Below are 16,286 nucleotides of genomic sequence, written 5' to 3'. Positions count from 1 at the left end.
AAAATGACTAAAACAGAGGGACGACCGTGTAAGGGCCCAGAGAGAAGACAGCATCTAAGAGCCCAGGAGAAACAAGCCCTGTCCACAGCCCTGACGCTCAGCTCCCGGGTCCCTGGGCGGGAGGCAGGAGGTTCTGTGGTTACAGCCACCTGGCCCAGCAGGGCTTTGCTGTGGTGGCCTGAGCAGGTCAGCTGCCGCCCGGCCCTCACGTCCACCCCTGGGGACTCAGCTCAAGGTGACCTCCTGACTGCCCGCCACCGGCTCCCACGCGTCCAGAGCGTTTGCATCACTGTGCACGCACGTGCTGACAGCAGCCCAGGCCAGCCGAGCATGGGCCCACCCCTGGGTACCTGTGGGCCTGCGGACCAGGATCTCCGCCCAGCCCTGGGTCAGCAGGGGCACGTAAGCAGCCAGGTTTGTCTTCTCCTTCTGCGCCGGGAGCGGGCTGCCAGCTGAAGCCTTCTCGGAGCCCGGGGACGTGGGGCTGCTGGGGAAGTGGGAGGCTGCAGTGTCCAAGGCACTCACACGAAGGCCATGGCCCCCTGAGGAGAAGGAGAGGGGAGGGCTGGTGACCACCACCACTTGGCTCAACAGGCCTGGCTGTTCCAGCAGGTGCCCGGCCTGCCGAACTCCGAGCTGGGGCTGAGGCAGCCCAGTCCTCCCCAGGCATGGCTCTCAGACAGTGTTGAGTTGGCCCTGGTGGACCCAGGACAGCAGGCAAGGGCCCCAGAACTCTCCAGTCAAACCATGGCTCATTTAAATGACAGCAGAGAAAGCCCCAGGGGTGGGCTGGGCTGACAGCTCACAGCTGTGCGGGAGGCCGTGCCCCCTCCGCACCCGGTGGGGAGGGCTTGCAGGCAGCACTCAGTTCCTCAGCCCCCGGGGCCAGGTCTGAACAGACTGCCCTGCGCCGCAGCTCCAGGCCTCTCTGGGCTTCGCAGATGCCCTGGGTGGGAGGCGGGGTGGGGGTGGAGGCTCACCGGACATGGAGCGGACCCGGTCCCGGGCTCCGTGGTACATCTGCTGCCCAGCCTGGGACTCCAGCTTGGCGGGCGCCTCCTTTGTCTGTCTCACGTGCACACTGGGGTCAGAGCTGAGGACAGAAGGGTCCCCAGAGTGTGACCGAGGTAGTCCATGGGCTCAGATGGTCTGACACGCTCATGCAAGCGTGGGCTCAGGATGAAGACCAGGCAGACAGAGCAGAAAGCAGTGGTCACCTCAACTCCGGGCCACCCTGCAGCTCTCCCGAGTCCAGGCCTAGCAGTGACCGGGTCCCCGTCCCCACGCTCGTCGTCACGGTGACAAGCTTGTTCCCAACCAGCCAGGTTTTGGTCCTGCCACCAGCCAGGAGGAACTCTCCTACGGGGGACCTGAAAGCACAGGAGTCGGTCCACACCTCACTGGGTGGGCGCCCTGGACGGCCAAGGCACCCCCATACCACTCCTGCGGCCGCTTTGGCCGAGTGCAGTCACAGATGAGCGCAGCCCTGCCCTGTCCTGGAGCCAGCTCGCACCTCTTGGGGACCGCCGTGAAGTTAGAGAACACGTATCTGGCCATCATGTCCAGACACGTCTCTGTGAGCTCCAGGTGGAGGTTTTTCAAGTTGTCATCGGCCTGGGCCATCGAGCTCTCGTCTGCAGACCCCAGGCTGGCGCTTGTGAGAGAGGTCTGGATCCTGCTAGAAGAGGAGCCACGGCAAGGTCAGGTGCCAGCAGGGGCCGAGCCGTCTACCACCGGGGCCAAAGCTCAAGGCATGCAGGTGCAGAGAGGGTCGCGCTCAGAAAGACCCAGCAGGGCACGTGGCCCACTGAACCACAGCTTGCAAAAGAGTGGACACACTGCCCCGGGGGGCAGGCAGACAGGGGCTTATGGACAGATCCAGGCCGGCTCGTCGGAGCAGAGGCCTCGGAGACCGGGAGAGAGGCTGGCCCCTCACCAAAGCAGAGGAGAATTAGGTGACCCCGTTGTGGCAGAACAGTGGAGTCATGCAGAGACGCGGAGACCACAGAACACAGACGAAGATTGCATTCTGCCCCCGGGCCTCCCATGGAGGACGGGCAGGGTCTGGGTCCCGGGTGAGGCTCTGCATTCACCCCTACACTCGGCCGGCCAGCCCCACCCCACGACCAGGAGGAGGGGCTTGTGCAGGTCTCACCCCAATACAAATTTCACGCCCCCGTGGCTGAATTTTGCTCATAAGTTACTGAAAACAGCTGAGAGGGGAGCCTCCCTGACAACTCCCCAGCCCTAACTCCCATCCAGGTCAAACCCCACTCGGGGAAGCCAGGCTCAGGCTGGGGCCCAAGCCAGGCATCAGCAAGGGGCTAGATCTCCGAGCTGTGGGACGCTGAGGCCTGAGGGGGCTTCCAGGTGAGAAGAGGGTGTAGCCTGGCCCACGGGCATGAAGCGGTGAACCCCCACCCCCCAAGAGCCCAAGACACGGCAGAGGAAGTGACGAGGCCGCACCCCTGGGGAGGTCAGGCCTTCCACGCCCGGCCCCTTGCAGGCTGGCCCCCCGGCCCACTGCCCTACACAGAAGCCCCCGTTCCCTCTCACCTGCCACAGAAAGCAAAGGAAGAACTTTCCCAGAGGAAAACTCAAGAAAGCCCACTTGAGAGAAAGTGAGAGAAAAGCCAAACCCTGGAGAGTGTGTCCTCAGGTGACTGGCATGGGTGTGGCTTTAGTTTGCAAAGGCCCTTGACCTCCCGGACAGGCCTGTGGGCGCCGCCACTGGACACCAGCTGCCTCACAAGGGTCACCCTGCTTCGGGCCCCCAGGCCAGCATCTGAGGACGCCGTGCAGCTAGCCCGTGCTAGTTCGAGGACAGGTGACAGAATGCAACCTTTCCAGCCCTCTCCACCAGGCTCCCTGCCCCAGAGCCCCGGCCACGTGGCCCAAGGGCTGCCAGGCGGGCTCTCCTCCTCTCTGGCCGGGGAGGGCATGGGCAGGTGACAAGGTCATGCAAGCAGCCCCATGCACCACCACCCGGGTGCTCCCGCCTGGCAGCGCCACTCACGGGCCCAGCTCCAGGGTCCGAGCCCCCCACCCGACAGAGCCCACTACCTGCGGACCACATGTTCAGACACACTGATGCTGCGGCACCGGAAGGCATCGGCTGCAGAGCTCTCCTTGAGTTCTTTCACGGGTGGAGAGTTATTCAAGCCTTGTTTGGGGGGTCTGGCTATCCTCAAACTACCAGGTGAGGAAGGAAGGCCCAAGCCCCAGAGAGCCCAGCTCCCGGCAGGGAGGACAAGCCATTGGAGGGATGAGGAGGAAAGGTCACAGGCCACAGGGTCAGGATGGAGAGCCCGCGGGTGAGATGAACAAAAAACCATGCCAGAGGCCAGTTAGCGGGGGAGAAACAGAAAACAAAAACGCATGAAAATACATCGTGTAAACATGACGGCGAAAAAGTAAGGTTTCACGCATGATACTAAAACAAAGAACATTAGTGCAAATTAAACATGTGTGGATCACACCGCACGGCAGCTTCCAAGCTGTGCTGACCAGGTGTCCCGCCCCCCCTGCTCGGGACCAGCTCCAGAAAAGGCCAGTTCTAACTCCAGGCCCAGCCCCAGCTGCTGGGGCCCTGAGAGAACAGCCTCCGACTCAGGCCACACTGACTTCTGGAAAATGCCGTATTCCCACCAGGGAGAGCCAGGAAAGCTGGACAGGAAGGGGGGGCGGGACAGGGGGCAGCCGTTCAAATGGAATGCAAAACAAGAACACGAGGCCTAGCACGGCTCTTCTCAGATTTGGCGAAAGCAGCTGAGATGAAGAGCGTGTCTCCGGTTGACAGCGGGTTGGGGGAGAGCACAGGGGAGCAGGCCACCACGGTCTGAGGCTGGGCGTCTGCGGCCATGGGCCCCCATCCAGGCCAGGTGTGGGCTTCTCAGGAGTCAACTCTGGGCTCGGTCAGTGGAGTCAGCCCCAAATCCAGACGCCCTAGAACTACCTGGCATCCCAATCTCCAGCTCGGCGAGTCTATGCTCGCCCACCATCCAGGCAGGACCAGCCAGGATCCAGCACACAGGCTCAGCCACACCGAGGCCCCAGAGGGTGCGGGCCTCTCTGGCGTTCTGGGACCGCCTGCCTCTCGAACCCAGGGCACCTGGCGCTCAGCACGGCTTCAGGGGGCTCGCCCTCAGCCACAGCCCGAATCCACTCCCTGGCCTTGTTACTGCGAGGCCCCGCCGGCAGGCCTGCCCCGCCCACACAGGCCCCGCACCTCTTGGGCCTCTCATTGAGACTGGTGCTCCGCGCTCTGAAGCTGTCCTTCTCGGGGGTGTCATCAAAGGACAGGAGGACGTTGGAGCGCAGACCCTGGCAGAGAGGAGCGGAGCTGAGCCACAGGCCAGGAGGCGCCCACAGGCTTTCTCCTGCTGCCCCTGCCAGGGCCACCCAGGGACCCCACAAGCCTGGGGCAAGCCACAGGCCCAGGACGTGGGCGCCACGAGTTGTGCCCCAAAGGTGCCCACCTCTCTCCCCGACTGGTCACCCTACTCCAGCTGTGGACGGCCAACGGCCTCGCCAGCTCACCTTGGTGATGTAAGGAACAAAGTCCTTCCGGAAGGGCAGGCGGCACCTGATGAACCACATGGCTATGACGTGATGGGCCAGGCACACGATGTACTGATTGAACCTGCCAAGGAGAAAAGGAGGTGCTGGCGGCCCAGGGAGGGACCCAGGGAAACGTCCAGGAGGGAGGGCGGCAGGTCAGAGGTGCCAAGACCAGTGGGCCTTCTATGCCCAGAGGCCTGGCCTCTGGTGAGCAGAGGCCTCCAGCTGGCCCGGGCCACACTGAGGAGGCAGCGGCCTGCAGGGATGCACAGCCAGCACTTACTTAGAGGGGTTGGTATACGGCAGGGAAATGGCAAACACGCTGGCGTACTGCTCTGCTGCGAAGTTCCTGTAGAGGTGAGGCAGCCTGGCCAGAGCTGCAACAAGGAGAACCAGTGAGGGGCCCGACGGCTGGGCAGACGGGCCCACAGCCACAGCAGGGCTGGGCGCCAGCGTCCTGTGCTGTGTGTCTAAAGCCAGCCCTGCTATTCCAACACAAGAAGGCAACAAAGGAGCGAAGGGGGCAGTCCCCCCGCCCATGGGCCTTGGTTCCAAGGGCTGCAGACAACGGTCCCCTGGCTCCATACAGACTCACTTTATGACCTGTGAGCTAAGAAAGCTTTCTACCTTTATAAAATGTTGTAAACAAAAAGAATATACAGTCACGGCTGGCCCCAGGTGGCCTTTTACAGAAGCAAAGCCCTGCTCTGCTCCTGTTGTCCACATGCCTGAGGCCTGCTGAGGGCCAGATACCCAGGGACACTGGGAAGGAAGGGGTGAGCCAGGCAGCCCTCAGCTCCTGGCCACTCCAGCCTGAGAGGTGAGAGGCCCTCCAAGCTGTGCCTGTGCTGAGGGGACAAAGGGAAAGCTGAGAGCCAGGCTGAGCATGGGGCCCAGGGCCAGCCAACGGGCAGCTTCTGGCCACTGGCCCTCAGGGGCCAGGAAGGAAAGCCCTCAAGCAAGAGGGGTGGGGGGTGCAAGGGCCCTGAGGCAGCAGAGGGGCCCATGGGGCTCAGCACACCTACTCGCACCAAGGGGAGGTGAGAGTCAGCAAGGGTTATTTCAGGCAAGGCGCAGCCCCAAACACGAGAGCCCACCCCGCTGACACCCCTCCCGGCACACATGAGCGCAGCCGCAGACACATACTGGACAGAAACTCGAGTAGCGGGATGGCCATGCTGGCCGTGGCCGAGATGTGTGTGAGCTTCACGACCAGGACGGGCAGCGCCTTGAGGATGACGTCAGGCATCTCCACGCTGCACACGGCCAGGGCCACCACACACTGGCTGGCACAGCGGTAGATGAGGCCTTGTTCCAGGCAATACACCATCTCTCGCTGTGGATGGCAAGAGGACTCGCACCAGGCCCTCCACAGGCTGGCCCATGCCCCTGCCCCGTCCACAGAGAGCCCCTCTGGGGAGCCAGGGCCTGGTCTCTCCACCCCTACCCCAGAGGGGAAGGCCAAGGGCCTTATCCCAGGTCTCGGGGGCCCCCAAGCGGCAGCGCCACCAGCAGCTGACCCCCCCAAGCCCAGTGGACAGCGAGGCCTCCCTGACGCCTCCCCACATGCCCCCAGCCCACTCCAGAGCCAGGACACGCTGGGCTCAACTCCCTGGGCTCTCGAATCCCCAGCTGTCTGCCATGGCGAGGCGGCCGGGCCCACACCCACCCTGGGCCGAGTCCCCAGGAGACAAGTACCCGCTCAGGCCACAGCCTTGGGGCAAACCACCTGGGCCCTGGGTGATTCTGACCTCCTGCAGCCAGCGCCCCCACTCAGTAACACTCTGGGCCTCACGGGTCCTTGGGGAAGCTTCAGCCCAGTATGGCCAGCTACCCCAGGAGTGCAGCCAGTGAAAACCAGTCCGGGCCACACAGGAGGAGCTGGGCTTACGTTCCCCTGGAGTGCGAGTGGGCAGTGAGGTGGGGAAGCCAGGAGCAGTGAGTCCCCACAGCACTGACCAGGAGCGTGGGCTCAGGGCCCACATAGTCCTGCTCTAGCGCCTCGCCTTGCCCTGACCATCCCCACACTTCTGTTCCCTGCTCAATGAGAATAGAGTGACCAAGACAAGTGTTCGGAACTTAGAGTGAGGTGACGGCTCCTTGCAGGCCTTGCACCCAGCAATGTGGACCTGAGGAGACAGGCTTTATCATGCATGCTTGTTGCTCCTGATTATGGACATGGAGGCAGAGAGAAGTAGGGGGCCCTCGGCCCACCCACCCTGCCTCTCCACACACGTCCACGTCAATCAAGAGGCTGAACACCAACCCTAAAGCTGGAGTAAGGACAAGTCGGGCAATGCTCCTTAAAAACAAAACGGGGCTACGTTGGGAGGGGACATTCAAGGCTGCATAAGCCCATACCTGGAGAGAACTTGGGAGCACCAGTAAGTCCAAATGTCCGTGGTTCTAGGTTGGGCCAGCCCATGCCTGCGGTGGCCCCAGAAGGAAACAAAGCCAGCTGCCCTCGTCCTGGCCCAGCACCAGGTTATAAGGAAGACACTGGGCCGCTCTGGCTGAGGCCAGCATCCTGGGAACCATCTGTCCCTCTCCCGCCTCGTACCTGTCTAGTTTTGTCCAAGTAGTTATGGTAAGAGATCAGTGCCGTCAGCACGGGAACCACAGCAAGATGCAGGTCGGTTCTGGAGAAGCCTTCCGGGGTGCCTCGGAGCCGCTCCAGGGTCTTGGGACCTGAAAGCTAACAGTCATAGCCCAGATGTGAAACTCTGTTGGCAGAGAGATCAGGCCAGGTGGCCGGAGACCCAGGCAGGCCCCTGAGAATGGAGGCCCAGCAGGAGGATGGGCCAAAGGCCTGGGACCCTCCTGCTGCCTTTTCTAACCAGCAGTCTGCTTTCTTGGAGCAGCAGGAGGACACCTGCTGACCTGCTAGGGAGACAGGAGACGGGATGCCCATATCATGGAGCTCCTTGGAGGAGCAGGGAGGAGTCAGGACCCCGTCCAGGCCTGCGAGCTCAGCCCTTTGCTGAGGCCCCTGATCCCCCACTGGCGAGCTGGGACTGGACGACGGGGTCCTGGAGGCCCCTCCTGCGCTCCAGCCAGGGACTGAGCCTCTGAGGTAAAATTGTTTGTGCTATACGTGGCCCCGCGCACCCCCAGGCTCTGTGGACCAGGGGAGGGCCAAGGTGGAAGGCGCACCATGGAGCAGAGGGCGGCGGACAGCTGGTCGACGCTGCATGGGGAGGTGAAGATGAGGACCTTGTAGCGCAGCGACTCAGGCAGCTTGCTGAGCACCAGCTTCAGCACCTTCCAGTCGGTCTCCTGCAGCAATAGGAGACGGATCTCAGGGCTGGGAGCTCCGCCTGGGCGGCAGCAGGGCTCGGACCTGCTCTCCTGCATGACCTGGCCCTCTGTCCCTGCAGCTCGCACTTGGAGGGTCAGTCCTGGGCCGTGGCCGCTGCCTCCAGATGCCAGGTGTGCGGGAGGCCCAGCTCCAACTCCAGTGCAGGCAACTTACCCACCCCACCGCCAGGCCCGGCTCCCTCCTGCCACTGGAATCTCCCACCTTCCAAGACTGCCCTCACCCACCCCCCTCACATCCCATGACATAAAAATGCCCCTATCCCCCTAGCCCCATATCGTCTGTCAGAGCCTCCTGAGGCAAGCCCCACTCTACAATCCAGCTGTTTGTCCACATCCTTTACTCTTGTACTAAAACCACTTCCCAGAGGCGGAAGGTCTCCTGGGCTCCACACCCTGCGTCCAGGGATGCACTGCCCATGGCAGGCGCTCAGCACCCCACTACGGAACAACTGAGGGCCCTCGGGCTTGAGTGCCCTCCAAAGTCACCCACACGGGGAAGGGGCTGAGTGCCCGGGGAGCACCCACAAAGCTCGGACTGACCCAGTGCAGTTGGGAGCCCGGCCTCTCACCTGCTTCAGACACTGCAGCAGAACACGGAAGAGCAGGGAGTAGGGCAGGGAGCCGAGGCGCACGGCCGGGCCCGCGGGCGCAGGGCCAGGGGGCCCAGTGGGCGGGGACAGAGGCCCCCCAGCCTTCTTCTCAGAGCTCCTCTCCATCTCCCTGTGGGAGCAGGCGGGAGCCACGCTGAACCCAGAGCTCCCGCTCCAGCAGGCTAAGGATGGACGTAGGCCCCAAGCCCCAACCGGGGTCCGCCGAGGCCTCTGGAGCCGTCTCCAGCCCCAGTGCCATCCCAGGGTGAGAGCAGCCAGCCGCCACCCCGCCCCGGGCCCCGGACGTACAGGTAGTCACAGACGCAGTAGGGGCTGAACCTCACGAGCCTGTCCTTGCTGGGTAGGCCCAGGCGGTGCAGCGAGTCGGCCCGCAGCTGCAGCAGGAAGTCAAAGGCCTGCGGAGAGCGGGCGGAGCGGTCCGACAGAGCAGGACACCGCCGCCCAGCCACGCAGGCTCTCGGCAGAGTGGCCACCCCAACGGCAAACCCGCCCCAACTTCATGGCTCCTGTGGCCTCCCCATGGGGCCTGTGACATCCCCACAACAGTTGGGCAACACCAATCTCTTGCCCGGGGCAGCGGGGCGGGGAGCGGATGCCTGGCACCTGGCCGGGCAGCAATGCATGGCCCAGGGTACTGCCAGCAGAGCTCTGCTTAGGACACCTTCGCCCCCAAACACAGAGAGCCGTCCCCTCAGGCAGACGCTCCATGAGGGACAGGGCTGCCCCTCCAGTGACCTCTGGTCACCCTGCCGCCAGCTCCCCAGGTGGAAGCTCAAGCTAGGGTGCCCCGCCCTGCCCTCCACCGCCAAGCTCTGGAGCACCAGGACCCCCTAGAAGTCAGGGCAATTCCCGCTCTCTGCCCCCATCTCAGAACCCCATGTGACTGAGAGGCACAGAGACCACAGGCCAAGGAAGCAGCAGCCTCAGCTGGTGCAAAGGAGGGACAGTCTGCTACAGACCCCCCTGGGGCCCCGCCACCCCTCCAGCCAGTGGTCACTGCATTTACTGAGCCGGCTGCAGCTGCTGGGCGCCCCGGGCACACACCTGCAGACGGATGCTGCTGGCAATGGGCAGGGTGTAGCTGTGCTTGTAGTGGAGCTGAATGTGGCCGACCAGTGTCTCGTACACGCGTGTGGCATGGCTGGCGGGCAGGGCGTACAGCTTGGTCTGCAGAGAGAGTGCTGGTCACCGTGAGGCAGGAGGCCAAGATGCAGCCAGGGAGCCAGCACCGTGGTGTCCCGGGGAGCAGCCAGGCAGGCACTGAGGTAACTGGCCGCATCTACCACCCTGTAGAAACCCTGAGAGCCACCAACGCCACTCTGGGTCTTCCTTCCACCGGTAGGGCCCCACATGCCCACCTTGGCGAAGGCGGAACACCAGAGACAGCCACGTGTTTGTGCTGTCAAAGGGGATCAGATAGGAAATCAGGAAAACTGTGCAACGGCACAGCCACGTGAGGGAGAACGCACCTTCTCAACACCACGAGGTGAAGCGGGAGAAACAGGGTGGGGGATCACCCCACGCAGCAGGAGGTGTGTGCGCCCCATGCGGGCCCATGAAGGGGGCTGTCCCCTCGCGGTGGGGCGGTCATTATCCCCGCCCCCTCCACGAGGTCAAGGAAACCTCCTGGCAGGCAAGGCCTGAGGGGGCGGGGAGGCAGATGGCGCTCAGGGCTGCCAGCAGCCTGGTTTGGGGGACCAGGTCAGGGGTTACGGGGCAGGGCTGGGGTCCCCTTTGTGGTACTCTAAGCCTTGGAGACTTAAAACACATCACTGTTCAGACACACACACACACACACACACACACACACACACACACACACTTGACAGCCCCAAGTCTCCAGGCTGGATTTCCAAGTGAGAGCAAGACCGTTTCTCCCTCCTTCCCCACAGCAGGGTTCTGGTCCATCCAGACCACAGGGCTCCTCACGACCCCTCAAGTCAGCACACAGGGAGCACGAGGCTCCTGTCGACAAGACGCTCAGGAGGTGCCGCTCAGTGTTTGTAGCAAATACATTTTAAACTTCCACGCCAGGTAATAAAAGTCCACCACGTATAAACTTTACGGCAACAGTTCTACCATCAACGTTTTACAAAGTAGTTGATGATCCAACTGACTCAAACATTTCACTTTACAAAATACAAATCCTGGCAGGTGACCTTAAGTAGCACTGCAATGCTTTGCCCGTCAGCGATGGAGGGCTGGTTGCCAGCAGTAGCATCTATCACTGCCCTGCCAGGACGTGAGGGGACGGCCACGGCACCAGCGACCCCAGGGGTGCCACAACCAGGGGGCCAGACAGGTGGCAGCGCTCCCTGCCTTCCTGGCCACAGGGACAGCTGAGGAAGTTCTGCACTGACTCGGGGCCTTGTCTACCCTGCTGTGAGGACTCTGACCTGGCCCCATGGCACCCAGGAGGCAGGACAACCTCCGGGAGTGCGCAGGTCCCCAGGGAGCAGCAACCTTGAGGCAGAGCCCACCTGAAGGATGACCAGGAGCCCCAGGACCGCAGTCTTCACGTCCTCCAAGGAGGCCGAGTATGCGGCCACATCCCTCTCCTCCAGCTCAGGGGGCGGAGAGAGGGAGCGAGCGATCACCTGCAGAGAGAAGACCTCCTCTAAACCCCAGCTCTGGGCTCCCTCAGGCAACAACCATCACCTCCCCAGTTCTCTACCTAGCGAGTGCATTCTCCTGTGTTTCTCAGAAGGAAGGGAGCCATCTATCCAGTCAAGGCACAGATCAGAAACTGCTGCTGCTGCTAAGTCGCCTCAGTCGTGTCCGACTCTGTGCGACCCCATAGACGGCAGCCCACCAGCCTCCCCCGCCCTTGCGATTCTCCAGGCAAGAACACTGGAGTGGGTTGCCATTTGCTTCTCCAGTGCATGAAAGTGAAAGTGAAGTCACTGAGTCATGTCCGACTCTTAGTGACCCCATGGACTGCAGCCCACCAGGCTCCTCTGTCCATGGGATTTTTCAGGCAAGAGTACTGGAGTGGGGTCAGAAACTGCAATGCATTTTAAAACTAAAAGAAAACGGGGCTAGTTGTGCAGAAGAGCAATGGACCCAAGCCCTGCCCCAGCCAGCCCTTCCTGAAGCCAGAAAGACATGTCCTGGGGCCCCAGGCAGCAGGGCTGCAGCTGGCCTGGCCAGGCCTCCCAACCCCGGGAGGGAACCAGTCTCAGGGAGACTCAGGCAGTCACTCTGCAGAGAACAGACAGCGGGTCCAGGGAACGCTGCTGCCTGCTGGGTTCCGCCACCGGGAGGGGTCCCAGTGGCCGCCTAGGCCCCCCAGGTTCACGCGGCTCTCACTTTCTCAATGATGTCCAGTAGACTGTTGAAGTGGTGGGTATGGCAGCCTTCGGCCAGATCTACCAGCAACTGGGTGGCCAGCTTCCGGACCTGGTGGTCTCTATCCTCAGGGATGTGGGAGAGCTGCGAGATGACCACTGAGTTGATAAGCTCCTCCTGCAGCAAGCACAAGAGCAACCAGGTGAGCCTCTGGCCATGGCCGAGATACACCAACACGTCATTCCAGACTTGGGACGACCCATGGCAGGGGTGTGCGAGAGCCGGAGGGGCGCTCGGCACAGCCCTTCAGCTCAGGACAATGGCAGGTACACAGCGGTCCAGCGTGGGCAGAGTCCGCGGGTACAGGCTCAGACGTGAACACGGCAATGACTGTATCCCCGCTCCTGCAGTGTCACAATTCAGAAGGACCCCACAGGAGGGTCCTCTGCGTGTGCGCTGATATCACAGAGCCCACTGTCATGAGGCCGCAGGAGGCGCTTTAACAGAAGCAGCTACAAGGCACTACAGGAGCAGAGAACAAGACAAGACGACCCCAACACAAGGGACTTGGGAGCTCAGAGGGCTTCCTGAAGAGTGCTGAGCTGGACTCTGAAGAGTGAATTCCAGCAGACAGAGATCCAGAGAAAGGGGAGGCTAAGAGGGCAGGCGGGGCCAACAGGTCCCAGGAGCAGCAGGCGCTGCAGCGAAGCCACCGTGAGGAAGGTGCTGGAAGAGGGGAGACACCCGGCGCCTGAGCGCCTCCCCTGGAGGAGGCAGCCCAGCGGGCGGGGCTGTGGCTGCTCTGGAAAGAAGGGCAGGTTCTGGCCCAAACCCAGAGAAGGATGGACCGGAAGGGAAGCAACACCGCAGAGAGGCAGGCAGGGCGTGGCCCCACCATGGCAGCGGGGGACCCACCCAGAGTCCGGAGGGCGAGCATGATCACAGAAAGGAAAACGTCCCCACACAAGTCTGTTTTCCTGAAGGCAGGGGCTGTGCCCTCCTGGCCTCTCAGCCATAGGCCTGGCAGGAGGGAGGGAGGGAGGGAGGGAGGGAGGGGTCAACGAGGAAACAAAGCCTGCCACTGAGGGGCCCCAAGAAGGGCTACAGGCTGCTTCTGAGGCCAGCAGTGCCCTGCATGGCCCTCGGAGGTCACGCCGCCCCCGCCACCCCAGGGCTCCCATGGCAGCCCAGGCACGTACCTCGTAGAACTGCCTGTTGATGAGCAGCACGAAGGACAGGACGTCCAGCACCTTGATGCGCACGGCGCTGCGTGACTCACTCCTGGGGGCGGGACACACTGCTGGGCTGGGCAGGTACACCAGCCGCCGCCTCCCTCGCACCAGCCTGAGGTCCGAGAGTTCCTCTGGGCACCCCACACCGACCCGCCTCGGCGGCAGGAGAGACTGAATCCAGATTCTTGCCGCCTGGACCCAGCGCAGCAACATGCAGACTCAGAACAGGTGAAAGGCAGAGCACCTGGCCCTCAGAGATGGCCTCTTTCCAGACAACCACCCCACAAGAGGAGCAAGCGCAGCAGCCTCAGGGGATGGACTGTCTGTCCTACTGGAAGACAAACCCTCTCCCACGCAGTGAGAACCATCACATTCAAGAACCAGGGAGGAAAGTGCTAACTGTTCTGGTTGTGCGCCTACCTGAAGAACCTCTCCATCAGCAGCTGCAGGTTGTGGATCCAGCCGTCCTTCGCTGGATGGATGGACTGAGCCCTATAGGTTATTAAGTTTAAGAGGGAGGACTCCTGTCAAAAGAAGTAAGACCCGGGGTTAAGGAGCCACTCAGCCCTTTCCGAGATTTTCTCATAAACCCAGCCCCACGCTGCTGGCCTAGGAGACCAGCCACGCCAGGACACAGGGAGGGAGCCTACATGATAGAGGCTCTGCTGGCCTCGGTGAGGACTCACTGAACACCCACGTGAAAGCCTGGCATCAGGCTAGCCTCTCTGTGCCAGGACGGCCTGCAGCACGGGGAGCAGACACACCGAGCACGGAACTGCCAGGTGTCTCCCACCACCGAGGTGGGCAGAGATGGAGTTGGGCTGTGCGGAGCACCCAGGCCTGCATGCCTCCAGCCTGCTGACGCCTGCAGACACCACCGGTGGGGCATAAACCCCAGGGGAACAGGAGCCTGCCCGGGCTTTTACTTCAAACTCACAGAGAACCTCCCCCAGACCCACACAGCACCCCCGCCAACCACCTGACCTAAACCCCAGCCCCACTGTGGTGAGGAGAGAGGTGGTCTTACAGGCCTCTGGTCCGCACACCTCTCCACGAGCTCAAAGTATCTCTCCTGTGAGCCATGAAACTCGTTCTGGTCACACAGCTCCTCCACTGTGCTCAGCAGGTCGTGCACAATGGCACTCAGCTCTGGGCTGTCCAGGCTCTGCAACACAGGGATGCTGGCACTCAGGAAGGAGCCCAACTCCCTGCCAGGACTCGGCACTGGAGTCAGCGCAAGGCAGCTGGGTCCAATGGAGTACTGGCGCTGCCTGCAGAGTGGGCCGCCCCCAGGATCTTGTACCTTCTGGGGGCCCAGTGGCGTGGTTTTCCAGCCCATCCCTCCAAGATTAAGCACTGCCTGAACAGTCAGCACCCATCCCTCAGGGACGGGAGCCCAGGCTCCACTGAGTTCCAGTCCGTCCCCTCCATGGGAGGCCCAGGCCCGAGCCTGCGTTGTGTGTGCCCGCCTCTCCTCACAGCCCCTGCACATCCTCCTTCCCGCCATGGGCAACGCCTTCTTCCAAAGGTCCACCAAAACGGTGGGCAGGAACTGTCTTCGGGGTCTACTTGCAGCCGTGGGGGTGACCCGGCAGGTTACACTGTCCATCCTGATTGACATGGCCCCCACCCCCTGCCCACCTACAACACAATCCTGCTCCAGCTGACAAAGCGTGTTTGGGAAAAACAGCCATCTTCAGTGGACCACGAGCTGACAGCCCTGAAAACCATCAGGGGACGTGGCGCAGCAGGCTCTGAGGGAGGGCCCTCCAGGCTGACCAGTCCACAGTCCCAGTCTCCCCATGCCAGCCTTCCTGCCCACCTCACCTGGAGCTGCTGGAGCAGACGCTCGATGATGTTCAGCAGGATGTCCCAGGTCACGGCCTGGAGCTCCCTCCTGTACTTCTTGATGAGTCTGGTTATGGAGAGGACAATCTCGTAGGACACCACCTCATTCGGGCAGGTCATGGCCTGGAACACGGGGCATGTGGCGGTCAGCTCCTGCTAGATCTCGCAAAGGAAGCCCCGGCACACAGCCCTCTCTTGGAACCGAGCCTGAGACACTTCGCTTCCACACGTCTCACAGGCCACAGAAACAGCACCTCAGGAGCCCGGAAGTGTGTGTTCTATGCTGGCTCCAAAGGGCCTGATGGAGCCAGACTGTTCACTTCATTTCTGGGCCCCGACTGACTGGCCTCATGAAACGCAAGCCATGCACAGAGAGCATGCCCTCCCCAGCCAGGATGACCCTGATCAGGATGTGGTGCAAGCCTGGACACCACCCAGTGCATTCGTTCGTCTGGTAAGCTGAGGAGAGTGTGATCACCCCAGCTCACCAGAATGCCGTGACAACTACGTGAAAACATACAACAAAGTGCTCCAGACCCCACCAGGCACTGCACAGACGTGAGCTACCATCTGTGGCCCCATTCTAGAATAAGAGCAAGGCTGCCACTTGACCAAGGGAACTGTCAAAAGCAAGCATGCGGCTATCCCCAAGGGACTCTTGAGCAGTCCTGATGTTAATCGGCAGAAGATGAAATTCATAAAGTATAACATCTGCTTGCAAACGAACCCTTCAAAGGCCCCACATCTCATCCCTACACGCAAAGCCCCGTCCCTGCAGCAGACTCAAATATGACAGGCCTGGCCCAGCTGAGGGGAACCCCCCCACCACTCGCCAGCTTACCATGGTGCGGAAACTAAGTTACCTCATAAAACGATGGCAACACAGATGTTGGGGAGTTCTTGAGAGAATAGAGCCGGTGGGCACCCCAGAGAGCCATGCCAACAAAGAACACAGCTCCTCTCAGCAGCGGTGCGTCCTCCATGTAGGCTCTGAAAGTGTCCCCAGGAACATGGGACATGAGCAGAGGGCAGCCCGGTGTCTGCCAGGCTCCAGCAGCTTCTCCAGAGGTCCCTACACTTCTGAGGTGGGAGCCGAGTAGGGGAAGGGACTGCGCAGGGCAGCACAACTATGCAGCCTGTTCTCACATTTGCTCAACAGTCATCACGCTGACTGGCTGAGGAGCCACACGAGCTGCCAGGACACAAAGGCCCTCGGCCTCGTGGTGCTGACAGCCTCGGAGAAACAGGTGTGAACCAAATGATTGCGTAAACTAACGCTAGGGACCCCCTCAGGTTACAGCTGAGGAGGAGCTGTGGGACATGAGAGCAGACCTGCTCAGGCCACCGGGGAACCAGGCACAACACTGAGATGTCAAGGACACTCAGAGACTCTCAACCCGGGCAGCAGGACATTCCAGCAAGACGAACA

General features: G+C 61.9%; 1 protein-coding gene across 9 annotated transcripts in view; it reads right to left on the bottom strand.

Annotated features, from left to right (window-relative positions):
* The window catches only part of TSC2 (TSC complex subunit 2), a 29,562-nt gene that overhangs the window by 5,639 nt on the left and 7,637 nt on the right, over nucleotides 1-16,286 (bottom strand). For 3 of the 9 annotated variants that reach the window (XM_020886495.2, XM_020886497.2, XM_070461029.1), the window contains 21 exons: nucleotides 15,721-15,847; nucleotides 14,837-14,980; nucleotides 14,037-14,174; nucleotides 13,430-13,533; nucleotides 12,977-13,058; nucleotides 11,799-11,954; nucleotides 10,970-11,086; nucleotides 9,534-9,656; nucleotides 8,778-8,884; nucleotides 8,448-8,598; nucleotides 7,714-7,836; nucleotides 7,121-7,255; nucleotides 5,707-5,896; nucleotides 4,844-4,937; nucleotides 4,540-4,642; nucleotides 4,229-4,323; nucleotides 3,064-3,192; nucleotides 1,514-1,678; nucleotides 1,218-1,370; nucleotides 981-1,093; nucleotides 351-542 (listed from right to left, as the gene is read on the bottom strand). In XM_020886495.2, coding sequence (XP_020742154.2) covers nucleotides 351-542; nucleotides 981-1,093; nucleotides 1,218-1,370; nucleotides 1,514-1,678; nucleotides 3,064-3,192; nucleotides 4,229-4,323; nucleotides 4,540-4,642; nucleotides 4,844-4,937; nucleotides 5,707-5,896; nucleotides 7,121-7,255; nucleotides 7,714-7,836; nucleotides 8,448-8,598; nucleotides 8,778-8,884; nucleotides 9,534-9,656; nucleotides 10,970-11,086; nucleotides 11,799-11,954; nucleotides 12,977-13,058; nucleotides 13,430-13,533; nucleotides 14,037-14,174; nucleotides 14,837-14,980; nucleotides 15,721-15,847 — 2,741 coding nt within the window. The remainder of the gene's footprint in view (nucleotides 1-350; nucleotides 543-980; nucleotides 1,094-1,217; nucleotides 1,371-1,513; nucleotides 1,679-3,063; nucleotides 3,193-4,228; nucleotides 4,324-4,539; nucleotides 4,643-4,843; nucleotides 4,938-5,706; nucleotides 5,897-7,120; nucleotides 7,256-7,713; nucleotides 7,837-8,447; nucleotides 8,599-8,777; nucleotides 8,885-9,533; nucleotides 9,657-10,969; nucleotides 11,087-11,798; nucleotides 11,955-12,976; nucleotides 13,059-13,429; nucleotides 13,534-14,036; nucleotides 14,175-14,836; nucleotides 14,981-15,720; nucleotides 15,848-16,286) is intronic. The other 6 variants (XM_020886496.2, XM_070461028.1, XM_020886501.2 and 3 more) reach the window with 3 other exon arrangements.

Source organism: Odocoileus virginianus, chromosome 33, assembly GCF_023699985.2.
Source record: "Odocoileus virginianus isolate 20LAN1187 ecotype Illinois chromosome 33, Ovbor_1.2, whole genome shotgun sequence".
In the NCBI taxonomy this organism is placed as follows: Eukaryota; Metazoa; Chordata; class Mammalia; order Artiodactyla; family Cervidae; genus Odocoileus; species Odocoileus virginianus.
The sequence above is the reverse complement of the archived record's forward strand: the minus strand, read 5'-3'. Positions and strand labels throughout refer to the sequence as shown.